At 37.3% G+C, this 27909-nt stretch overlaps 1 protein-coding gene across 12 annotated transcripts in view; it reads left to right on the forward strand.

Annotated features, from left to right (window-relative positions):
• The window catches only part of DMD (dystrophin), a 1873751-nt gene that overhangs the window by 1213870 nt on the left and 631972 nt on the right, over positions 1-27909 (forward strand). For all 12 annotated transcript variants that reach the window (XM_075265063.1, XM_075265067.1, XM_075265060.1 and 9 more), the window contains 2 exons: positions 20392-20493; positions 27643-27733. In XM_075265063.1, coding sequence (XP_075121164.1) covers positions 20392-20493; positions 27643-27733 — 193 coding nt within the window. The remainder of the gene's footprint in view (positions 1-20391; positions 20494-27642; positions 27734-27909) is intronic.

Raw genomic sequence — 27909 nt, forward strand, 5'->3', positions numbered from 1 at the left:
GCGCAAGTGTGAATGAACCCTAAAGTGTTTTGTTTTAGTAACTTAATTTTCACAAGACACAATTTACAACCCAACGTTCCTGCCCGACTTATTAAAGCGTCCCAAAGTGAGATAAGATAAAAATAGTGCAGTCAGGCTGCACCAGTTTTTTTTGTTGTTGTTGTTTTTCTTTACAGTGGCACATGGCATGTGCCCTATGTTACTACTTATTCCACTAGCTATGAGCTATAGGGCACTTTCTATTCCTTATACCGCCACTTAGCTGACTTGCTTTAAACCATATTTTATGCCAAAGTAATGGCCCATCTTATGACCCCTCTAAATCACTCCTCTATCCTAGACACTTAAAAAAATTGTCTAATGAGGCATTAAAATGCCTGAAACACATGCAAAATTTTGCACACAACATGTGCGCCAAGTAATTTATGATTGGATTCTGGTGCATTTTGCTTAGAAAATCTCCTGCAATGCAATACAACTGCTACAACAAAGCTTCCGTAAGTAAAGAAAACCCGAGATGCTCGTTCCAGACCTCCAGTAAATGCATCTTTATTGCACCTATGCCATTTTGCAGCACAGTATTTGTAGAAGGGTATTTGCTTTTGTGTTTCTCGTTTTGTTTGCAGCCATGCAATCTTCGCAGAGGATCATGTAGGGTGGGTCATTAAGAAATAGCAGCATGTGATCTAGTAATAAGCATGTTTGTGTACCCTGATTATATCTTCATTGCCATTTCACTTAACCATGGTACTAGGAGCAATCTGAAGAGGTGGTTCAGCGTGCTGTGAAACACTTATTTGAGGAATGGATCTGTAACAACAAATTGGATGAGTGCTTTTCTTCTTGAGCACTTATTTCTTTTGAATGGGCTCAGCAGAATATGCTTAAAGTGAAGATTGTTAAGCTGTGGCTAAAATAAAGTTGTTTTTTTTTTTATTACCGAGAATGTCACAAAACTCTACTGGCTGGAAAAACTTTAACAAACCACTTACTATCCCTGCAATACTCTTAAAGATGAAGAGAAGTCTTAAAGGGGCACAGCCTAAAATCTGTTTTATGGCAATTCTATTTGGGAGTGAATGAAATATGTTATCTGTTAAGGCACGTAGAATCAAATAGAAAAATATGAGCTATAGTCACCTCTCTATAAAGATTTATATTATGTTTGATGTTCTTAACTCTTTCCCTAAGACCTAGCCTAAACTAAGGAAGGTATTATTTGCTTACTGTGGAAGTAATATCTTCTTATAACTATTCTACTATATGACATATAGTACATATTAAAATGTATATATATATACATTTATTTATTAAAACTGATATTGAAATGTCACTGATTGTAGTTTTTTAAAATTTTATTTTCTGTATGTCACTATGGAGGCTGACCTTGTCTGAGCTTATCCTCTGCACCGTTACCAGCCAATAGTGCGATATTTTACAGCATAGTCATAACCATACAGTATGTAACAATAGACTGTACAGTCATGGCCAAAAGTTTTGAGAATGATACAAATATAAATTTTTACAAAGTCTACTGCTTCAGTTGTTCTAATGGCAATTTGCATATACTCCAGAATGTTATAAAGAGTGATCAGCTTAACAGCAATTACTTGCAAAGCCAATATTTGCCTAGAAAATGAACTTTATCCCCCAAAACACATTTCAACATCATTGCAGCCCTGCCTTAAAAGGACCAGCTAACATCGTTTAGTGATTGCTCCATTAACACAGGTGTGGGTGTTGATGAGGACAGGGCTGGAGATCAATCTGTCATGATTAAGTAAGAATGACACCACTGGACTCTTTAAAAGGAGGCTGGTGCTTGGCATCATTGTTTCTCTTCTGTTAACCATGGTTATCTCTAAAGAAACACGTGCAGTCATCAGTGCACTGCACAAAAATGGCCTATCAGGGAAGAGTATCGCAGCTAGAAAGATTGCACCTCAGTCAACAATCTATCGCATCATCAAGAACTTCAAGGAGAGAGGTTCCATTGTTGGCAAAAAGACTCCAGGGCGTCCAAGAAAGACCAGCAAGCGCCAGGACCGTCTCTTAAAAGTGTTTCAGCTGTGGGATCGGGCTACCAGCAGTGCAGAGCTTGCTCAGGAATGGCAGCAGGCAGGTGTGAGTGCATCTGCACGCACTGTGAGGCGGAGACTCTTGGAGCAAGGTCTGGTCTCAAGGAGGGCAGCAAAGAATCCACTTCTCTCCAGAAAAAAACATCAGGGACAGACTGATATTCTGCAAAAGGTACAGGTAGTGGACTGCTGAGGACTGGGGTAAAGTAATTTTCTCTGATGAATCCCCTTTTCGATTGTTTGAGACATCTGGAAAACAGCTTATTTGGAGAAGACAAGGTGAGCGCTACCACCAGTCTTGTCTCATGCCAACTGTAAAGTATCCTGAAACCATTCATGTGTGGGGTTGCTTCTCAGCCAAGGGAATCGGCTCTCTCACAGTCTTGCCTAAAAACACAGCCATGAATAAAGAATGGTACCAGAATGTCCTCCAAGATCAACTTCTCCTAACCGTCCAAGAGCAGTTTGGCGATCAACAATGCCTTTTCCAGCATGATGGAGCGCCTTGCCATAAAGCAAAGGTGATAACTAAATGGCTCAGAGAACAAAACATAGAGATTTTGGGTCCATGGCCTGGAAACTCCCCAGATCTTAATCCCATTGAGAACTTGTGGTCAATCATCAAGAGACGGGTGGACAAGCAAAAACCTACAAATTCTGACAAAATGCAAGCATTGATTGTGCAAGAATGGACTGCTATCAGTCAGAATTTGGTCCAGAAGTTGATTGAGAGCATGCCAGGGAGAATTGCACAGGTCCTGAAGAAGAAGGGTCAACACTGCAAATATTGACTTGCTGCATTAACTCATTCTGTCAATATAAGCTTTTGTTACTCATAATATGATTGCAATTATATTTCTGTATGTGATAAAAACATCTGACAAACACACATAAAAACCAGAGGGCAGCAGATCATGTGAAAATATAAGATTTGTGTAATTCTCAAAACTTTTGGCCATGATTGTAGTTGACTCTGTAGTTGACTCATTGAGGTCTGTGGGAGAGTTTTTTTGGACATGAAATGTGGAAGCAGGGGGATTCTCATCTTTCATATGTTGCTAAGAATGCAGTATTAGGGTGCGTTCACACGGAGTAACGTGCCGCGTGATGTGGCACGCATACGGCGTGTGAGAGTTTGCACACTGTATATGCTCCCATTTATTTCAATGGGAGTTCGGATCATATAGGCCGCGTTATTTTATAACGCGGCGGATACGATCCGAACTCCCATTGAAATCAATGGGAGCGTATACTTCGCGCAAACTCTCACACGCCGTATGCGTGCCACATCACGCGGCACATTACTCCGTGTGAACGCATCCTGAGCTGTAAAATAACCTGAGACATCACTAGTTAAATACACAGTTGGAAATTTAGATTTATATGCTGAAGTTCATGCTGCATATGAAAATCACATTCCTGATTGTGTTTTTAACTAGTGATATCTTTTGTCCTTTCACTTGACAATGTTGTATTCTTTGCAGCATTTGAGAGCTGAGAATCTCAGCATTTATGTGATACCAGATGCATTTTAGATGGTTTCCATAGGTGTTATAAAACTGAAGAGACAGGCATTTGAAGTGACACCTCCCCACACACACACTTTGGCGCTACATTGAGTACATTTACAAGTATTATTCTTATTGTTTATTTATATACCACCCTTAATTCCATGGTTCTGTACATTATTATATTAAATCCATGGTGCTGTACATTATTATATTAATTCCATGGTGTTGTACATTATTATATTAAATCCATGGTGCTTTACATTTGAGGGTTTACATACGATACATAAAATATACAAAACAAATATAATACTATCAGTGACCAACTGGCACAAGGGCTTACAATCTATGAGAGAAGTATAGAGTCTCCCTAGCAATGCTTAGTTAGAGCATACCTGGCGAAAACTTTAGAACCTGTTTTCTATTAAAAGAAAGCTGGATAGGTTAATAAAAGTATATTGCAATTATATTCACCAAACAGTCCCTGACACATAGCAAAAAATAAATAAATAAATAAAATGGGAGATACACTTTTTTTTCTGTTTTTAGCAAGAAAATATATTTGATACACAATTATTGCCAAGCATAAGGCTATGTTCACATTTGCTTTGTTTATAACACAAGGAATAATGCATTGCTAGATGTGTCATATAAAACAATAAATCCTACTGTTGCCTAGTATATCCTATTGACTTAATTGACTTGCCTTATTGACTGTTGTTTCAATTGATATAAGATCATTTTTGTGCAATACTGTTCTTCCCTTCAACCTGTTGCAGTTTGCAATAGAGACTTTACACATAGTCTCATATACAGATGTGAACATCTAAGACAGTCTAGGACATTGAAAGAGCTACAGTATTTTCACATATAAATAGACACATTCGGGATAGGTAGGCTTATTTCTGTCAATATACATTGTCCTGAAGAGTAAAATAATCCATATACATTAATTTGAAACTGTAACATTTTTTTTTTTCATATAATGCTGATGTAATTCCTATTCACTACAAGCATTTTTCTTTATTTTGCAGAAAACATTAGCAGTAGTAATTCTCCCAGATTCAATCTGATTATCTTTTACAATTTTCCATTGTTAGAGTCACATTTCATTTTCATTGTAGAATTCTGACCTATTCCAGTAGACAACTCTTTGAATACTCTCAGGATTGGCACATGTTCATTTGAGATAAGCAGTCAATCTTTTCCAGTAGCAGAATCCTCATGACCTGTTGTGTTATCTATTGTAAGTGATTTGTAATGCTTGTTGCAGCCATTTAATTTCTGCTATACCAGAGTAAAATGTACAGACACATAATATTTTAAAAACTACAAGGATTTTTCTTCATACTGTACAGACGATTTTTATCTGTTTATATAACAGTAGAAACGGTCAGAGGATAATATTCTGCACCCAGTCTCGAAACTAAGATTATACTACAAACAGGTAGGATATATAATAAATGGTGATACAAAGTTATGATAAGCCAAAAAAAAAAACCTCACAGGCAACATTCAGTAACATAGATTTATTCCCTTGGGCAACCATGAACTACCTTTGCACTACTTAGGCTATATCATATTACAGTTGTTAAACTCTGGTTGCTTTTTAATATTTAGCTGTCCATCTCCTATCCAAATAAGAAGTCAACACGATGTAGCAGACATTTGTAATGATTTCAATGATATGGTGGAAAATATACAACTTGATCTTGTTTTTTTTGTCAAATAAATTTTTACTGATTTTCAAATTACAACCATATAAAAAGAAACAGTGTGATGGAAACAAATCAATGTACATACATCTAAAGGGACAGAAGGAATCATTTAAGTAGGTCAAGAGAATAGACCGACTTTGATGAAGTTGTAGGAAAGTAAATAAACATTAAAATATACAAGGGATGCCAATTAATGATCAGGTGTGGGGGGGTCTCAGCTCAGAGATCGGACCAGTTGGGGTCTTGGGTGAAGGAGTACCATGGAGCCCATTTGGATGCGTAGGTGCAAAAGCTCTTCTAGTCGAGCAATCTGGAAGATTTTTCTTAGATAATGGGGGATCTGTGGCCAAGGGTAAAGAGCCTTGGCCGCTGAAAACAATTAGTCACAACTGTTTACATGACTTGGGGGGGAAATCAGGTCAGATGTTCAGAAAGATACCAGTAGGTGATAAGGGGTACAGACTTGATCCTAGTCTGTTAAATCTTCACCCAATATGGTCTAATTTTCTCACAGTCCTACCATAAGTGGAGGTATGAGCCGATAGCGTTATCACAATGTCAGCACTGGGGTTATACATCTGAGAAATATTTGTGAATATGCGCAGGTGTTTTATAGCATCAAGCAGTCAATTTGTTTCTGGTTTTTTTGTAAATCTCATTTTATTATAGTTTTTCACAACATATACAAGCCAAAACAAAAAGTCTGGTGAGATAAATCATACGTATATGAATTGTATAAACAGGGTAACCAATATAGTTTAGAAGAGTAATGGTAGACAATAATAAACAAGCGGTTAGGAAATCAAGGACATATGTCAATTTGTAAGTAGCTTCTTGCAAGCGTATACAGCCCATGGAATGCTGTGGAGGCAGACCAAGATTGAAGTCTCCATCCACTAGTATAAGACCTTCAGTAAAGGTGTCTAGGGCAGTCAGTAACCAGGAAATTTGGCCCACATTAGGAGAAGACACATTACCAATAGTGACTAAATTGTTGGCTATGTGGCCCTTAAGGAATAAATGCCTACCTTGGTTGTCACTCAAGCAAGAGGTGAGAGAAAAAGGGACGTCAGATTTAAAATCTATGCTGACTACATGTTTCTTAGTCACACTGTCACAAGAGTGGAACCAGTTTGCATAAGGAGAACCAGATAGCCTGGGTAGAAGTGACGAGCCATTCTTTTTGAGGAAGTGGAGCAAATGGGAGGGCTTGGTGGGGTAGTTGAGACTGTTGAAATTCCGTAACACTATCTTAATACAAGACACATACAACAGTTAAAAGAAAACAAAGTAAGGGCAATACAACAAATTTGTTCTGTACTACAGTAATGGTATAGATGGGAAGGATATACAATGCACTGATCTACAGTGCCTGAGTGACGGTGGGGGGTAGTAGATGGAGCAAACAATAGTATAAACTGTGGATATTGTATCAGGTACACTAAGTAGTCAAGTTACTGGGAGTGCAGGTATAATCCAATTCCCTCCAGGGGAAGGCAAGGTAGTGAGATAATAGAATGGGGAAGTGGCAAGGTCAAGTCTAAAATGAATAACAAGAGCAGAAAGCAGTATAGAAAAAAAAAGTCTCAGTCCAGTTCAGTGTGTATTGTCGTCTTTTGGGACTGGGAGTTGGGTTTCCTCCAAACCTTGACTCTAGGCAGGTCAGGAAGAGAGGTAATATCTTGAAAGGCAGGCCATGTGGGGATGGTGGAGAGATCCAATTCCAAAGGAGGACACACTGCAAGCAAGTCATCGGGGTGGCGAATGCTGTACTGATGGCTTCTGAACTTGTAGGAGATACCAAAGGGAAACAGCCATTTGTAGGGCGTCTTTCAGGTGGTCTGTGAATTTCTTTGGTTGTCGCCGTCTGGCAAATGTCATGTCCTGGAAAAAGGAAATCTTCTGTCCTTCGTCTGTGATATCCAGTGTAAGATAGGCCTTCTAAAGCAACGCTTCTTTGACATGGAAGAACAGTAGCTTACAGATAATGTTTCATTACCTGGATGGTTAAAATAATCTACCTAGTTTTTTTTATAGTGTGTTGATATATAGTCTGGTTGAGATGCCGAACACTGCCTATCTTTATGTATGCAATGCAATGAGTGTACTATACTGAGTTGGCTGGGGGCCCACCATCGAATTTACCTATACTGCTGTGGACCAAACCAAGCCTGCAGATGTATCTGTATCTTTTTATCAACCATTAAATTTATGCTACTGTGTGACTATACATTAAATCAAATGCAGATACTATATTTTTCAAAATAAGGAAAGAGTTAAACTAAATCGAAAACTGTCCTTTATCCCCTGATGCTAAATCTAGCTAGAATTGAGCTAATTCTAAATATACAGCACACAGTTCATCAGGTTCCAATTTGACTGATGATATCATCAGCAGAACACTGGCCTTCTGAGGATATGTATGACAATGTGCCTGGTGTTCTCACTAGGAATAGAAGAACCTGTACAATCCTTCCCAATACCAATTATTTCTTTGAAGTGTACTAAAGTATTTGCTGAGCTGGATGTTTCCACATTTTCACAGCTAAAATGAATGGTATGACAACAAACTCTATTACCACATTTAAAGCAGCAATTACATTGACTTCAATGGGAAATGTGGAACAATATGCCAGTAGATTGGATTTCATTAATGAAAATGCATTTGACTGTTTCAAGTGCATATGGTATAGTGAACCCACTAAATCTTTCGATCGTTTTGACATGTGCTGCGTTATTGACTTCCACTACATTGAATAGTACAGGAATAAAATAACTTGCCTTTCGAGAGGAAATCTATTCACATGTGGAAAACACAGTAACATTTTATGTAGTGTTATATACCCTACATTGTAAATGCTTTATTTTCAATTGCTTGGATTTTATGAGTATACAGCATATAATATGTTACAGTTCATTTAAAATACTCATCACTATTTCAGTATAAATGCTACAGATGAAAACTTCTTCTATTTGCTATTACTGGATTATAGCAGTTGTTTGGATTAGTTCCATTTTAACTCCTTCCTGCTGCTGCCATTTTTCACATTTCGATTTTAATTTTTGACTCCTTGCCTTCCAAGAACCATAACTTTTTTATTTTTCTGTTCACAGAAAAGACTACAACTGTATTGTAGTCTATGGGTGATTTGTTATATTGCTATTGAGGCTGCTCATAGACTTTAAAGGGGTTTTCCAGACAAAAAATGTTGGTTTTTTTTAGGTCAGTTAGTGCTATTAATGGGTTAATAAATACACCTATATACCTTTTACAGTGTTTTGAGTGATTTCTGGGTGTCTCTGGGAGCTCCTGGTGATTTACTTATGTAAATATTTATTTATGTATACATGGTTCAGCTTCTTGCTATGTAACTTAAACACTAACCCTAACACCTCACCCTCCCTCCCATCCACCCCCTCCCTGTCTCTCTAGTTATCCTGCCCACTACTAGCTCTTCCCAACCTACTCAGCCTAACCTTCAACCCCATTTCAGGCTTTTTCCTTCAGTACGGCGCCTACTTATTTTCTGACTGCAGGTGCATGCTATTGTCCAAAAATTAAAGTAGAGATAACCAATGCTACGTGCCCAGTTAATAAACAAAAATTGGAGATAGGTAGGTAACTATTAGGGACGTATTTAAAATTTCACTTGTATAGATATGTATTAAAAGCTATACTTAGTACAAGACAACATAACAAAAATGTGGTATAAAATACCCCAAAATTCACAAAGGTAATGATTATGTGCAACCACCTAGCCTGTGGGGGAGTGGGACACACCGTCCTCCACAATCGTTTATTTACCCCACTAGTGTTACACTTCTTATCTTTGTTGTAGATAATGGGATCAAAAGCAGGGCTGGAAAAACGTGTGCTATAGCCGCCTTTGTTATCTATAGAGTACTGGCTGGCAAATAACTCCACTGCTATAGATTTTTCCTTCCCATAAGCTGGAGCTACAGTTAATAATTCATTTTGTTAAAACACTGAAGCTCTCTGCTGTGCATTAAAATGCCTACAAAAGAGGACTTGTTAGCAGGCTGGTATACAGAGTAACCGGATAGTAACATCTATCTAAGGCTAAAGTAGTTATCCGGGTAGAGCTGCTCTGCTGCTGATAAATCACATGCAGCTCAGACAGCTCAATTCCCCTTGCCTGCTTTAGGGCTAAAACAATAGCCGAGATTATCTTAATCTTTGCCTGATGGCTAAACATCAATGCCATGGGGGAAACGGGAGTCATATCATAAGACGCTAATGTGATTTAGATAGTGGCCAGTTAATCTCCTGTGCACAACAAAAGCCTCTGATGATTCATGCTGACAGGGAGAGTGTTAGTATGTTGAAATCAGGCAAAGATTAAGATAATCTCGGCTATTGTTTTAGCCCTAAAGCAGGCAAGGGGAATTGAGCTGTCTGAGCTGCATGTGATTTATCAGCAGCAGAGCAGCTCTACCCGGATAATCACTTTAGCCTATAGATAGGTGTTACTATCCGGTTACTCTGTATACCAGCCTGCTAACAAGTTCTCTTTTGTAGGCATTTTAATGCACAGCAGAGAGCTTCAGTGTTTTAACAAAATCAATTATTAACTGTAGCTCCAGCTTATGGGAAGGAAAAATCTATAACAGTGGAGTTATTTGCCAGCCAGTACTCTATAGATAACAAAGGCGGCTATAGCACACGTTTTTCCAGCCCTGCTTTTGATCCCATTATCTACAACAAAGATAAGAAGTGTAACACTAGTGGGGTAAATAAACGATTGTGGAGGACGGTGTGTCCTACTCCCCCACAGGCTAGGTGGTTGCACATAATCATTACCTTTGTGAATTTTGGGGTATTTTATACCACATTTTTGTTATGTTGTCTTGTACTAAGTATAGCTTTTAATACATATCAATAAAAGTGAAATTTTAAATACGTCCCTGATAGTTACCTACCTATCTCCAATTTTTGTTTTGCATGCTATTGTCCCAACATTGCTCTGCGCTCTGCAGTAACAATCCACCTCTACGGCGCAGGCGTGGGCGCTGCGCCGTAGAGATGGATTATCAGCAGCAGAGTGCAGAGCAGCTCTGGGACAAGCACCAGCAGTCAGAAAAGGAGGAGGAGCCGCCCTGCAGGAATAATCCTGCTAAGTATGATGGATTGGATGGGGGGGAGTAGTTGTGGCGTTCCATTTCCAGAAAGTAGGAAACAGATCATCACTAAATAATCAGGAAATATCCCAGGATAACTATATATTTTTGATTATGTTATTTAGAAAGTAGGAGAGTGTTTAGATCAGTGTAGGGATTTCCAGTTATCCCGGACAACCCCTTTAAAGATCCAACATAAAAATGTTGTGTAGTCTTCAAACAGAATGTCATAAAGCAGAAGGAGGTGAGCAGATAGATACAGCTTTGTGGGAAAACACACAGTATAACTTCTCATTTATCCATTCATTACTCTGTTTTTTTTTTCTATGCTTAGAAGTTGCAATTGAGTCCAGTGGGTGGTCGGTGAGACCGACATTGACTTTATGTATAGTCATAGAGGCTATAGGTCACTGTGAGGACTGTCCATTGGACTCAATTAAGCCTTCTGAGCATAGAAAGAACAGAGAATAAACCGATAAATAACAAGTCATACTTAATATTTTCCCTTAAAACTATATATTAATCTGCCTTAGAAACTTCAGCTCTATAACATGCTGCTTTCAGATAAGACTTCATTTACAGGGTGACAGGTTCCTTTTAAGCATAGTAAAATAATAAAAGCAGATATACTCTAATAACCTTCAGATCCTCCTAATCAACTCTTGCTTGGTCACCCGCCAGTCTCGATACTTACTGTGCAACAAGGCTATGTGGCCACTGTAGCCAATGCATCAATGCTTAGCTGTAGCAGGTCATCACTATAGATCTATGAATGGTTTTAGAAAATAATCTAAAACCATAATCTGAGAATAATAACAAACCAGAATATCTCCTCCAAAGGAAGAGAGTCCCATCTGCAAATAGCTGTTTTGAGGTTTTCTCATCTTATCAGTGTAGAGTATGGTAGTGGATGGCTGTGCTAGAGGTCTAGACACAGGTCTGAAGGAGTGCCAAGTCTCATTAGAGAAAGATCGTATAGGGACTACTAAATTCCTGCACCATCTCTCCCTTGTGTGACATAGTGCACCTTCTGACATTTTGTACAGAATGTTCATGTACATTCTAGTTAGTGGCAAGCAATATATGATATACGTGACCAATCAGTCTGTCTCATTGGAGGAGGAGACGGGTGTAGCTTCTTGCTGTATGAATGCTGTGTTTTTAAATTCAGATCCATATGCAGAAATGACTTTTAAATGACTATCCAGGGAAGTAGCGCTAATGCGAAGCGCTGATTAATCAACACCCTACAGTTCTGTTTAGAAGAACTCATGTCCTCATTATTAACTGATACGAAAGGAAAAGCAGATGATTTGCGAGGAATTAAAAGTTAGAGCTGTCAGAGGCCATCATTCATTTGACACAATGATTAAAAACAGAAGGTTTCTAACTAAATTATCAGGAAAGTTCTTCAAAGATGCCACTGAAAATATTTGCATGACTGCTGTGCAAAGTCTATGCTAATAAATATATTTATGCAGACAGACTTTTTCTCTTAAAATCCTATAAAACATAAGAAACTGTATGTTAGGGTGACTGGACCCAATTGTCACAATTGCAAAAATCTATACAAAAAGTTTTTCGCATACTTAAAGGCATTATCCAGTTTCTAATATTGGCAGCCTATCCTCATATTGATGGCCATTAAAGTCTATGGGGCAGCACCACACTATCTACCTATCGACAGTCACATTGTCTTGGTACAGGTTATATTGGGTGTCTAATATTGATGGCTTATCCTAAGAGGCAAATGTGGGTGAGGATGTGGAATCTTTGTGTCTGAAAAGATGTCAAATCTTTTGGTAGGATAGGATTGATAAGGTTTCTGATGTAATATAATACACAGGGTAAAATAAGCAATTTGTTCTTGTCATCTCACTATTCTCAAGGGTGGATGGTATGTTAAATTCCCTCAGGATTCTTGCCAGGAAAGGTGACAAATTAGTATCTGCTAGTTTTCTCAGTTAATGGAGTGAGAAAATGCCTAAATATGGAATATAGCTTTGGTTCCAATGGTATGTATATATCACATTGACATGAATTGTGGTTGAATGCTTAGTATATATAACTGAGATGGAAGATAAAACAGGCCTGTGAAACGAAAGTGAGCTAGGGTGGTTCGCAGATAGGCCCAATGAACCCTTCCCAAGAAGAGGAGCATCTGGGGCCCGTTGTTTCTATGTAAAACCCACTTGGTCATTGTGTATGATGTATGGCAAGATGGAGATGAATCTAGTGGCGATGACTTTTACATAGAGCTTTAATACTGAATTAAGTAGCTAGATAGGGCATAAGTTTTATGGAAGGTTGTGGCCAGGTTTTGGAATGACCAATTATTATTGTCTTATACATTTCATTAGGGAATATACCTCATGGCTTGGCATAATTAAAGAGGACACAGATATGGGGTGGGAAATAATTGGGGGAAATGTGAATTTAGTAAAAGCTATAAAAGCTTAACTAATAAAAAGTAAGTTAAATACATCCATTAAAAAGCACATACGGTAGAAATAAATATACAAATCATAATCTGGATATCATAACAAAGACTATACAAATATTCTGGTCCACAAGAGAGACTTTATGAGAGTTTATTGTGCATTATACTAGGGATGGAGATCTGTAGTGTGTTTTATACAAGTGAAACACAGCAAAATTGTCTGCTTGTTTGTGTCTATGCAATCCTTCAGTATATTTGTCGTATGTGCATATTACTAGACTGTACATTCATAGTGTGATCTTTCCTAGAATGGACCATTGTGTCCTTACTGACTAGATATATCCAGGATACAGTGTAATACATGTATCACCTTTTTTGTGTTTCTTTTAGTTGAATGTAACATATGTGTATATAAAAGAACACTTTTTTTTCTGCAGCTTTATGTATTTGATTTGATAAGCTAGTAGGCTTCATAAATGGTAATACAAAACAACAGAATAAATAAGAAAGGACAGGGAACACTTGCTATATTGTTATGTTAGCAAAAGACACTGTAAAGGATTGTAGTAGAATTCTTGCAGCGGTACTGCCCTTTCTACTTGTCTCTGCGTTCCTGCTATTGTGTTTTGATGAGGAGGGGGTTAGACATGCTTGGTCTTCATTGCAGGCAAAGCAGTGAGGGAATCTTTTAATGTAGCAAGATGAGAGGATGATGGTGAGGCAAAATGAATCCTTCCAGTTTAATATCTTAAGGACTTTTTTTTAACTATAAGTGTCCAAGTATAAAAATAAACACATTATTATAAGGTGCACTGTTTATACTAATTTACACTCTTATTTTAGTAAAATTAAAAATAAAATTGGTTTGCACACATGCATGCAAATATTTCTAGCTATTATAATTTGGCTATAATGCCACCAAATATAATAAGATTCTATGGATTACTTGCTATATAAAATATTCACTTTCAATGTTGTTCTATGATAATGAGAGAGCTCACTGTACTCTCCTAAATTCAGTTTAATTAGCTTGTTTTTGCATAAATTTGCAGACAGAACATTTGTTAATACCCGAATAGCTCCATATTGAGACATTCCAATTATAATTACTCATAAATTAGAAATAAATAGGCTTAAATGAGTATTTATGCCAAATTTAACACACACATCTTTTTATTTTTAAATACTATTACAGCCTTGTACGACAATAACCTAGAATAGTGTGGCTGTCTTGAGGGTTAGAAACTATTACTTTAAAGAAGTACGAGCTTCTTGTATACAGAAATATTTAGAAAACTTCACTTATATTGTATTTTTTAAGGCTGGGATTCCATGACAATATTAATATGGTAAAACTGTGGTGGTCCTGTAAATTTAAGTTACTTATAAAGCATACTAATGCTGCCTTTACGCAAACTGCAGCTTGAACACATCGCAGTTCTTCCCGCAGCGCTTTCTGTTGCAATTATATCTATGGTAAAGCCGCCGGCATCTCCGTAGATATAATTGACATGCTGCGATTTTCAAAACTGCAACGGTTTTGAAAATCGCAGCATGTCTGTGCTGCAATTTTTTCCGCAAAGTGGGCATGGGATTCGCATGAATTCCATCCACTTTGCAAGTACTGTACAACGCCGCGATTTTTCCCTTGGCGTTTCCGCCGCCGCCAAATTGTGGTGTTTCCAGCCCGTGGGGCCCAGGGGTGAACCATGGCTTTCTGCCGCCTGAGGCGGACGTCAGAAAGCCGCCCCCCCCCTCCCCCGAGGAAGGGGCGGGGCCGAGTGGAAGGGGGCGGGGCGGAGCGAGCATCTTTAGCAGGCAGGGAGAGGACCTGCTCTCTGCCTGAGCGTGAGGGGCGGCCTCTCCAATCCACTGCTCAGTGACTGTGACCCTAAGCCAGTCCAGGACAGCTTGTCCTGGACTGGCTTAGGTCAGCAAAAATGCCGCCCTCCCCGTGGCCCTGGCATAGCACCGCCTGAAGCGGTCGCTTCAGGTCGCCTCATGGGAGGTGCGGCGCTGTTCTCAGCTGCTGGCAGCAGTCACCTTACTTTATAGCAAAGCTCCTTACTCTCTGCTTTTCATTGGCTGTGAGTAAGAAGCATTGCTATTCGATATGCTGGGACCATTAGTATTGCTGTGCCTCTGGCGCCTCGTACATCTTTCCTCAACAAAAGTCTTTATCAGAGTGTAGACTCTACAAGTGTCTCTAATTCTTGTACTGGCAATATTGCGTCCTCCAGGTGTAAAAATGCTAAAGGTAACAAAATGTTTGCAAAAAGATTTTGACTCCCCTGATGTGTTTTTGTTGTTCTATTAAATAAAATTTTATAGACATTTATAATGAGTATAAATCAGTAACTTATAATGAGGAAATGGATCAAAGATGATACAATAGAAAAGTTGAGCAGGTTCCATTTGCAAACAATCTGGTTAAAGCTTTGAATTATAAAGATAATTATTGTATTATTGGCCATTGTTTCTATATTTCCATTGCACCAGTCTTGATAAATTTGTTTTTCAAATTGTTGCAGATTTTCTGCCCTTCTTTTCTCATGATCTATGTATTTTGTATACTTCAAAGCCTGACTTTAGAAACAATGGCAACACAGAAATAGTCGATATAAAATTGATATTTTGAGAGTACTTTCATTATTTTTCCTAGTATTTGAATTCATATGTATTCATGATAAATCCACAGAAATACACATACTATATATACTACACATGGCGATTGTGTAGATTTTGTTGTGTTTTTTTTCCTGCAGTTTTCCTTTGGACTTCACCCTATGCCCTGTGAAAATCTGCACATAAATTGACATGCTGTGGATTTATCCTAAAAGTATTTCCCATACCTCTGACTAGGGCCATTTCTACAGCATTTTCACAAATCTCTGCAGACATTATGGTTGGTTTTATACATCGTATTGTGAAGCATTATCTTTGGCAATTTTCAATGTTCTCTTACTTTGTGCTGATTATATAGCTAATATTTGGCATAATAGTATAGGCTCAGGAGCTGTGTCCATGTCATCACTAAAGTATTAGCTGTGAAAAATGGCAAGTGCCTGGCTTTTACTGCTGGAGTAAGAGATGACTCCAAATCTGGTAGTTTAAGTCTTATATGTTGTCAGCAATACTGATACTAACATTGATGTGATTATGGGGATGGGAGGCTGAAGGAATGACCTAATATAGATATGTGGTACTACATATTGCAATACAGAACCTATGTAGTAAGCAATCTCTTGAAAGAGTGAAAAAATAAAAATGACAACTTTTTAAAAATCTAAATAAATTAAAACTTCAATAAATCCTTTTTTTCCGATTTATAACATAAAAGAAACATAATTTGTAACATCATGGATCTCTGAATATAATGCTTACAAGCAATTTTGGTTGAAAAGAAATACCTATAAAAAACTTCGTTGGAAAAAAACCCACCATTTTTACTGCAAAGTTAGCATTTTACTATAGCGTGAACAGGGCAATAACAAAAAGCTAAAAACATTTCTATGGACGTCCTTCACTCAAAAAAATTTATGAAAGCCAAACCAGCATTATCTGTATCTTAAAATGTGCCATATAAAATATAACCCTTCTGACAAAAAAACAAAAACAATCTCTCATAAGTCTTTGTTGAAGAAATAAGAAGAGCTATGGCTTCAAGCCCCTGACCTCTAACATAAACTGCATCCTAAGGTCTCTTGATGTTTTTTCATCAGTTTTTAACTGTTTCCTTCTGTTCTATCAGTGAAAAAACCCACATAGATGGTAAACTGATAATCCATTCCATGTGCATTAAAAACAGTAATTTTAAAACATAAACTTGCATTGAGTCCGTTTGGCCATCAAAATGGACAAAGATAGTTCAGATAAGCTTTCTTTGGCGCACATGAAAAACGGACTGTCAAAATAACAAACATATGTTGCAAAAATGGCCATCGCGTATGCAAGAGGCCTAAAAGTTTGATACAAAACTGTCCTAAAAACCAACATGTTTATGTTTTTGCATATTTTAAAAACGATGATACTGACAGGCAAAACATTTCAATTTATTACAATCCATCCCACATATTTAGGCTTAGCAATAAATATTGAAATGAAGCAAGCTGCCATGAATTGTAAATCATATAAGCATTTGTTGGGGTGAAAGACAGAAGAGAATACTGCGCTAAATGCTTTCATCCTAGGGTTGTACAGGTTTTCTTCTCTTGTCAATCACTTCATTACACAACTGACAGTTTGCACTTAGGCTATGAATTAGGTGTGTGGATAGGGTCTGGTAAACCTAATTGTTGATAAATAAAAGAAAATTCACCAGCATGATGGAAATGAGAAAAAGTAACTGCATGCACAATGTTTTGTTTTCCATCTATCAGCCTTAATTTCTAGGTAGGTGACTGACAGATAAGACCAGGGTTTAACCATTTATGTTTTCCATCTATTTCATGAAAGTGAGTTTTGTTTTTTTCCCTTATTTATTAAAGAAATAAGAAAATCACCTACTCCAGTGTTTTCTTGGGAAAAATGAAAATGGAGCATTTGCCTCACTGATATAATCTAAATTATAATGTGAATAGACATGTTTAGTATTACTTTGATTGTTAATGTCCAAATAAAGGGGAAAAATTACACAAGCTTCCAAACAATGGAAGTCATATGTCCTTAAAATTACCAAGATCAATTAAAGTGAAAATCAGAAACAAAATAAAACATTAGTATTTTGCACTAGATCACACCAGTATATGATCCATATGATATATATCATCTTAAAGGAAAAGAAACTCTAAGGGTGAGTTAACACGGAGTAAAGTGCCGCGTGATGTGGCACGTATACGCCGTGTGAGCTTTTGCGGGCCGTATACGCTCCCATTGATTTCAATGGGAGCCGGGATCGTATACGCAGTGTTATTTTGCGGCCGTGATTTTGCTGTGATTTTATAGAAAGTCAGTTAATCTCTCAGTATGTTTAGGGATTGTGGAAGAGAATGGGAAGACCTGAAAGAAACCCACACAAACATGAAAACCCCATGCATTCGGTCCCAGGCCCCCAGTGCAACAGTGCTAACTACTAAATCACTGTGCAGACCATTCATGTAACTACTTCATGGCTTGGTTCTGGCTATAAAATACAACAGGGACTTGGCTCTCACTGCTGGAGTTGGAGATATTGCCAATTCTGGAACTTTAACTACTGTGATGCCGATAGTGATCTAGACATCCAAGTGATTAGAGGTGGGGAACACTTTCTCTTGCACTCAGAGCCTCCCCAAATGAGATTACAGGTTGTCAAGGTAGCAAGGAGGTGTAACATCAGCCTTCAGGTTGTCATATACAGTTTCCTTTTAGGTCCTGCCAGAAACAAGGCATAATAGGCATGTAGTAAAATGTCTAATATACTGCAGTACAAGCACCAAGGCTATACTATGACCTAGTCCTTTGTGGGAAAGGTTAAAAATAAAATGAAAAAAACAAAACAAAATGTGTTCTAAAAATGTCTAAAAAAATTATTTCTAGAAATAAAAACAATTAAAATATAATGTCATTTACGGTATCCCATATGGCAAACACTGTTATTAAAAAACCATTTTCTAGATTTTTTCATCACCTCATCTCCTACTACAGTAAAGCTAATGGTCTTCCCCATAAAATGTTCTCCTATTACTTTATCAATGAAACAAAAGGTATAAATGTCTCCAAAGCAGGGCTGTAACAATGAGAAGGTAAAGGTAGGAGGCCAACTAGGGCATCACATTTTTTGGGAATAAGAAGGGGCTGCATTAAGCCATTCACTCCTGCACAACCCTGGCCTATATGCATCTGTTTTCTAAGACATATTGTATAAGGCAGTTTGGTCATGCTGGTACCTCTTACATTGCCCTGTATACAGCCTAGTCCCACTTCTCCTAACCTGTATGTGAGACTCTAATGAAACTCTTCACTGGCGGTAACCCTAAGATGGCAGCGTCTTCTTTATCTTATGTAAATAGCTGTCTGTTTCTGTTGGAGCTTTATCAGTAGGGTTGTATTACATACTATTGTTCATGACATATAGTGTCTAGGGTCAGCGCTAACTAATATCCCAACAATTTTACTTTTAGATTCCACAGTCATTACCTATATCTAAGGGGTCTGACAGAAGAGGAGGACTCCCTCTGTTGTGTCCCTGGTGCTCCAATGCTATCACAAGTCACTAATGGATTACCTTGGTATACGGTGGCCAATAAACAGTCCTGCATCTGTCTATTAGGCCGCACTGATAAGCAGTAATGCTTTGTGAAACCATGCATTGCAAAGTATTATGAAAGTGATCAAATGACTACTCTTTCAAGTCCCCAACGGGACAAAAATGGTAAAATCATGTTTAAATATCTCCAAAAATTAAACAAACATTTTTTTTTTCAGCTCATTATATTTACCCCAAAGTGGTGCCTGTTAAAATTTTTGTCAAATAGAAAAGCTATGAGGTTTGCAATGCAACTACACAAAAGTAACCTTTTCCATAAAACGTTTTTAATGTGAAAAAGTGATACAATGTGAAACATGATCTTATCTGCATACTAATTCTTATCTGCATACTGACCTCTGAGGTCATTCTTAAAGGTAAATGGGCAATTAGAACATAGTAGAGGAGGTATTCCATACCCTACCTGGCAGTACTACGGCTTTAGTGGTGAAAATCCTGGTGACAGCTTTCTTTTAACCAGATGTAGAATGAAAGTTTCATGGTCATGTTTAAATACTAATGTACTGTCACATTTTCTTTAGACCTTTGGAAAAATTGCTACTTGACAGGGAAAATCTGTCATGGCTTCTACTTCCCACTGCTAAATGGCCTTTTTAAGAATCTATTATTAAAGTTTGTTAATGTTTTATGTATTTAAAATGTTCCCTCTGACAAATTAAGATGTACAAAATTGCTGGTGATACGTCTTCTGTGCCCTGATCTGTTCTAACATCACATCTTTCATGTCTTTAATTGCAGAAAGCAAACAATAAGGTTGTGGCAGGGTAGCCGGATTTAAAGAACGCAAGAATATTATGTTCTGTACCGTCCTCTCTTTAGCATTTTCATTGATTCAAGTGTGTAATAGAACAGATGAACACAATATCAACCTTACTTTTATTTATTTTCTGAATATCTAATGAATATTTTCTGCTCGGTGATAAACAGGTGAAGGGAGTGATCAGTATTAGTAGTGTATTGAGGCCTTCACCCGGATAGATATGCAAACTATGCAGTACTGTTAGTGGCCAGATGGAATAGGATTTTCTTTTACTGCTGTTTATGTGATTCCTTTATCTGCATGAGAGTTAGATAAAGCTGATGGGAATGTTAGGTCTACCTTTCGTAACTGCAAACTACAGCGATTTTAGGTGATTTTTGCCTAACCTTATACAATTACTTGTTACATTGTTCCATTGGAATGACGCCACCATTATTTTTACAAATGTGCTAATCTTCGTTCTACTTCTAATTTTTAAAAATATTTTTTTCTCCTTTTTAGGAAACTGAGAATGCTCTAGCAGCTAAAAGGCCACATGTGGAAAGTATATTGTCTAAGGGGTATCAGCTTCAAGCAGAGAAATCCACATCCTATCCTTTAAAGGTAAATATTAAAGCAGTTTGTTATCTCATTGCTTTAAGAAAATATCATATAACTAATGTTTGTAGACCCAACTAGGTATAAGGCCCAAGCCCCACACTTGTACTGATCTAATAGGCAGCTATAGGGAAGACCGACCCAAACTGATCATGCTTGTCCTTTATGAGGATGGGCTACAGATCATATCCATTGGCAACCGTGCTCAAACACTGCTAGGGAAAGGAAGATTTCATTGAGCTTTTTCTAGTGACGTATACAATATTGTTAATTATGTTCAGTGATGTTTTGCAAAGTATTTTTATATGAAATATGATTGTTGTGTGAATACCCCTTAAAGAATGTAATACCTTAATATCAGTAATATAATATTATGCACTATAGATTACATGTACTCATGTAAATAACAGTGAGTAAATAAGCAACAAGTAATAATATCATATCTGTATCTATTTTTATTTGATGTTGTTATTAGGCTCTTCACATTGGTGTTCACAACACAGCAGTGACGACTATGCATTCCCATTATCACATCAATTCCAACAGATCGTATTGACAAATAATGGGGTCTGACAGATTATTATTGGGGGTTTCTGTATTTTAATAAGTACTATAGACTGCAGTGCAGTTCTTACTTTTTATATACTGTATATAATACCAATATATTCCAGAGCATTGTACAATAATACAATTATGTCCAATTACAACAACACAAAGATTTAAAGAGTAATATTACTTGAGAAAATGCTAGAAATCCCATGTTAGGAATCATGGTAAGAGGAGAATTTATAGCAAAGAATGTAAAATGACAATTATAAGACATGTATTTCTCATTTCCATGTATTCATACAGTAAATTGTCAATTTCATGTAGATATGCCAAAAATGTCTATGATGGTAACAGCTCTTTAACGGACTATTAATCTTGTCCATCATAGACTATTTCACCTTTTTCTTGACATAGACGTAGCTGCATGGATATGGAGGGTGTGATACCACATTGAAGGTCAATCTACCTATGTTAAAATCCTGGAAAACATAAAATAATATCCTGTGTCTACCTACCTAACAGCTGCTGATCTTCTCAGCATCTTCTCTAGTGCACTCCTAGTCAGTACAGACAATTACACAGTAAGGAAAAGGTTGTCTTTTTTAACAAACAATGACATTTAAGTTAAAGCAGCCTAGAATGAGTCTAGACAAAATTCTGTTACACATTTATTGTTAATGGCTGCTAGGCAACTGTAATAGAGACATGCTGAAACGAATGCCTGTTCGCTATTTGTTTTGTCTTGTGATAATTTGCGATTTCCATAAGAGGTAGTGTTCTACTACTACTCGCCTTCTAATTTAGTTTACTTTATAATTGCTTTTTTTGTATTTTTTTAATCCAAAAAGGAAAACATTATTATTACTTTTGTTCATGACTTGGAGCTATATTCGTATACTCTGGCAAGAATAGGTTTTTTATCTTTTCTATTTTGCTTATTGTGCCAGTGCATATAAAACATACATATAAAACATGAAATACTCTCTTGTAATTATCAACTGTATCATATTCTCATTGCTATATACAGTACACTCCAGTAACTACGCAATAAAGAGAAAATCTATGTAGTGTTGGCCTTATTGCTTTAACCCCTTAAAACTGAAGCCAGTTGAGTCCTTTCAGACAATGCATTACCATTTTATAGCGGCAAAAATTTACTGCGGAGTGTGGGAAAATCTGCCTAACAAAACCATATTTATTTTGCCATACATAAGTAGCAGAGCTATGGTTCAATGAATCCTGTACCTAGTAGTGCTGATTCTATCACATTTAATGGTATGCACATCCGAAGGGCATTCATACAAGTATGACCATTTTGGGAGACTACCTGAGTGCAGTGTCAGAGTTGCCAAGACCATCAGCTCCCCCTTAATACTGCTGTGTGTATTCCATGTTAATACCATCCTGTTATTTTCTATAAATGATGTAGCCACAGATAGTAATGACTGCTTGTCTCTTCTAGTAAAATATGTAGTCACATTAGGCACTAACTGTCTGTCTCTTCAATGTGATTACAAACCGCTCTTTGACTCGCTTGTCAAAAGATTCAGACACAGAAAGAACTAAATCCCTGACAAATTGTACTAATTATATAGGCACAGACTTTACTACCTTCCCCTCTTTCCTTACACGTTACTACATTTCTCTCTATATCACCAGTGATATAGGCACAGACATAAGTGCCTCCCTGCCTCTTCCAATAAGTGATATAGGCACAGACATAAGTGCCTCCCTGCCTCTTCCAATAAATGATATAGGCACAGATATCAGTGCCTCTCTACCTCTTCCAATAAATGATATAGTCACAGACATTAGTGCCTCCCTGTGTCTTCCAATAAGTGATATAGGCACTGATATTAGTACCTCCCTTCCTATTCCAATAAGTGATATAGGCACAGATATTAGTACCTCCCTTCCTGTTCCAATAAGTGATATAGGCACAGATATTAGTGCCTCCATGCCTCTTCCAATAAGTGATATAGGCACAGACATTAGTGCCTCCCTGCCTCTTTCAGTAAATGATATAGGCACAGACATTAGTGCCTCCCTGCCTCTTTCAGTAAATGATATAGGCACAGACATTAGTGCCTCCCTGCCTCTTTCAGTAAATGATATAGGCACAGACATTAGTGCCTCCCTGCCTCTTCCAATAAGTGATATAGGCACAGACATTAGTGCCTCCCTGCCTCTTCCAATAAGTGATATAGGCACAGATATTAGTGCCTCCCTGCCTCTTCCAATAAGTGATATAGGCACAGACATTAGTGCCTCCCTGCCTCTTCCAGTAAATGATATAGGCACAGACATTAGTGCTTCCCTGCCTCTTTCAATAAGTGATATAGGAACAGACATTAGTGCTTCTTTGCCTCTTCCAATAAATAATATAGGCACGGATAGCATTGGCTCCAATAAATAATATAGGCACTTATATTTGTGCCTCCCTTCTTCTTCTAATAAGTGATCTAGGCACAGACTTTAGTACCTTTCCCTCTTTCCTTACACGTGTTACTACATTTCTTTCTATATCACCAGTGATATAGGCACAGTCGTAAGTGCCTCCCCTCTTCTTCCAATAAGGGATATAGGCACAGGCATTAGTGCTTCCCTGCCTCTTCCAATAAATAATATAGGCACAGATAGCATTGGCTCCCTTTTTTCTCTCTGCTGCAACTATAATCATTCTTTAACATTGAATAAAGAAAGAATTTCTTTATAGAGAAGCCAGAGAGATATAAAAAAATGTCTCCTGGGTTAATAAATTGAAAGATGTTTATACTACATCTTAAGTGGATTTTCCTCTAAATGGAACACGAGATTGTATAAAACATGTAACTACAGTACCTGCCACAATTATGGGGAAACTCAAGATTTTCTATGAATCTGTTCTACTGTGAAAAGTGAAAGTTAATTTATATGCTTGCTGTTTATCTTGTGAAAGTTTTAAAGTAATAATTTATGGCAAAGTTTGCCAAGTAAAGCTAAAGGAATGATGTTCCGTAAAAGAAAAGCAGGGATCTAGAATTCTCCTTGGTTTTGTAACATAAATAATTTGTACCGTTTCTTGCTTATTCTCTAGCTGTGTGACCTTGGGCAAGCTACTTCACCTCCCCAAAACATCCTTTTAAAGGAAAGCAAGGCATACAGCAATTCAGAGTTTTTATGGTTGAACAATTTTTGGCGTGTTCATTTTAAGTTAAACCAGTCAATCTTAAGTCTGTGTTGTTTGACATATAAATATTCCTTTTGTTTCTTTCTTTTTTTTAAAGTTTCACTGAAAAGTACTTTTTTTGATTTGTGCCTAACTTACAAACGTCAGCTTCTAAAAGGCATTGCGAATGTTTGTGGTCTTTCTTTGTTCTCATCGGCCTGCAGGAAATATGTCGAGCATCTGACAATGAGCTGTGACAGATAGGTATAGATTGTTTTTCACTCCCAGTTGACTCTCTGTGATAAAACAACAAGGCAGAACTGTTTGAACATAATATGCATGGGTAAATATTTTCAGGCATGCCTTACCACTTCTTTCAAAGTACTGTTGTTCCATGACAATTGCAAATATTCAGAGCTGGATAGTTTTATTGTGAAAGTATTAAGAAGATCACTTGTGTCCTCTATTGGGTCAAAAGTGAAGAGGCGGCTGCATTTCTACAGTATAATGCATTATATCCAGCATATATATTACTTAAAGGGGCTCTATCATTGGGAAAAGTTATTTTTAACTAAGCACATACATGCATATCCTTTAGAAAGGATATTCCACACCTACCTTTTTATGTAAATCACCTCAGTTACTTTTGAATGAGCCCGCACAGGAAGTTCCCAGCAGCACTCATCTCTGCTATTCTCTCCTATCTGTGTGTGCAAACAGGTAGCAGGAAGTCATCAGGAGCAGCCTGTGCTGTACATAGACATAGGAAAGAATAGCAGAGTGTTCATCGGGGTGCACCGAGAGGCTAATTAGCATATGAATAAAAATGGGCTCATTCAAAAACCACTGAGGTGATTTACATACAAAAGGTATGTGTGGAATAGCCTTTCTAAGGGCTATGCAAGTATGTACTTATCTAAAAATGACTTTTCCCAATGATAGAGCCCCTTTAATGCTTTTGTGGTCGGTTCCTACTAGCATTACTGCTTCCATTTAGAACTGAACTCATGATATCAAGGATCCATTGGCAAAGAAGATTTTAAAAAGGGGGCTCAAATAAAATAGTGAAATAAATTAATAAAAAGCAAAATATTAATATCAAATACTCTTAAAGTGGCATCCAATGGACATTTCAGTTGAAATAGAGATTGCCAGAATTTAAAGAGATGGTTGGATTTTGGTATAGGGTTTTTTCCAGAATAGCAGCATGACCAATGGAACTCCATTAGTACTTAACCTTTAATGGGATATTCTAGGATCAGAAGAAAAAGACCCAAGTACTTGCCTATTAAATGGCCATCTGCCACGGTCAGCTGATTATCTTTGACACCCTGGACTTCTTTTACCTATGACACTTATTTCCCTGCAACTTCTTCCTTAATAATTTGGTAGGCCATGAGTCATATAATAGTTTAGCAAATTATGACATGGGAAGCTACAGCTACAGACTTGACATCTTTCTATATTCTTTTAAATACAGTTGTATCCACCCTTACCATTCCTCTTGGTGGACATGCTGTATGAATTGTAAGCTATCCTATTTGTGGGGGGTGATGAAAAGTGCAGCCTTTTGTTAGCATTTCTGTCCAGTTTCGATCACACAGGAATGTCTGGTGCCTGAGATGTATGTTCATGTTATTATCAGGGGCGAATCATGAGACCTGATGACCCAACTGGAGTGAAGGATGTCATAAATTTTCAGATACTGTTGAAAGCAATAAATAAGAATTTTTATTGGGTTAGATATTTATTGGAGAATAGGCAACCAATGAAAGAACGCTTCTTAGATCTCCTGTGGCCACCAAATATCATACCTCTGGAGAAATGTTTGGACTCCACATTCACCTACATTTTACAAACCATAACTTTGGAAACAACAGCCATTTTGTTAATATACTTAAATGGACATAATTGCCTCCAATAAATATATCTCCATAGATTGTACACAAACTAAATTTACAATGTGATGCAGCAAATCCAGATGTAGACTTACCAAGGCTCTGTAACTGGCTGTGTGAGGAATGTAATCCGGCAACTTAATGCAAATGAAGGTAATAAATCAACTTGTAGAGCTAAATTGTTGTCAGGGTAGCTGATATCTCTGCACAGTAGTAAGGAAAACAAGTACTTGAGAGAAATGAAGGGATATGCAGTGTGGACTGTAGTCTTCTCAGTCACGGTGCCTTAACAGTTCCACGTAGCAATGCTGGGACATGATCAAAGCAGACAAGCACTAAATGTTGGTCTTCAGACAGTGTGTTCCGTCTTATACATTGGACATCTTCTGTTGGTGTAAATGGAAAGTATGCCAGAATTAATTTCTTTATGTTTTACCAGAACCTTTATAACCGTTATACCTGGCACTTTCTTTACTTACTACAGAGAAATATATATTTGTTCCTAATAATCTCATTTTAAAATCTTAATGATCTATATGAGGTCTTATTCATATAAACACGTGTATTCTCCTATGAACCTGAATACGAATTCGTTGAGGTATATATAGGTGTATCCAACCCCACATTTCCGCAAAGGTTTGTCAAGGAAGCCAAGTTCTTACATACAAAATTCAATAAATGATCACAATTTGCTAGTAAAATCCAGAAAGCTGCTGCCCATGTTTCAGCCACTGGGTGATTACATATTGTATATACATAGTGTTGGACGGGTTCCCAGAGCAACAAAGGATCTTCTAGTGGGCCAAGGCTCTAGCTCAATAATGGTCTGGCAGAAGGCACAAATTTGAAGAGTAGTATGGTCTATTTCCTAGGGGTTGTCGGAGGGTGGGTTCCCAGAATTATTTTATTTGATGGGTCCAAGGAACACTTCTTTTTCTGCTAAACAGTAAGCAGAAAAACAAAGCATCCTCTGCTCTTTAAGCAGATTCTGTCTGAACCGTCTATTGAATTGAATGGGAGTTAAACATACCGAGGTTAGAAAGATTTCTATGGCGAGTATTGCATGGCAGGTTCCACTGCAAATTCACTGTTTGAACTTACCTTAAAAACTCATCCATATTATAAATGACACATTGTACAGTAGATTGGACCTTGTAAAAGATTTTGCAGTCAGATCCTAAGCTTTAAATTGCACCTCTGAGTTTACACATCTTTTGATATTTCGCAAGCAGATATACTTTGATTAGATTTGTTATTCTACAAACAAAACAATTTACTTTGAATGCTAGAATTGAAAATAACTAGTTGTTAGACTAAAAATTCCATTATATTTATGTCCCTATACACTCTAGTGACCTACGGTGTTAAATACAGGACATGATCCAGGAACCCTGCATATAAATTGTTACATTTCAATGACAAGCAAATACATATACATGTAAACTCTGTATTGTTTGTCTTCAAAACTATTCAGTTTCATACAACCATGAAATTGTATTTGTTAGCTTTAATTCAATTTAAAGTCTTATTTCTTACAAATATTATGTGTATTTTCAACAGAATAAGGTAGAAAGTCTGAATAAAGAGTGGAATACAGTCAGCCTGTTACTGGAGGAACTGAAAAGAAGACCTACTACATCTGCTGGTGACCGTAAGTGTCAAATTAGAATGATATTAATATTAACCACATTTTACTAGCTCAAGTAATATTTATGACACAATACGTCTGTAGGTTTCAGAATCTATTAGCGACATCATTGTCTCCTGGCATCATGGTTCCCATCGTAGAGGTATATTGGCATTAGTATGACACATGAATGCTGGGCC

The sequence above is a fragment of the Leptodactylus fuscus genome, chromosome 2 (genome assembly GCF_031893055.1).
Source record: "Leptodactylus fuscus isolate aLepFus1 chromosome 2, aLepFus1.hap2, whole genome shotgun sequence".
Lineage (NCBI taxonomy): Eukaryota > Metazoa > Chordata > Amphibia > Anura > Leptodactylidae > Leptodactylus > Leptodactylus fuscus.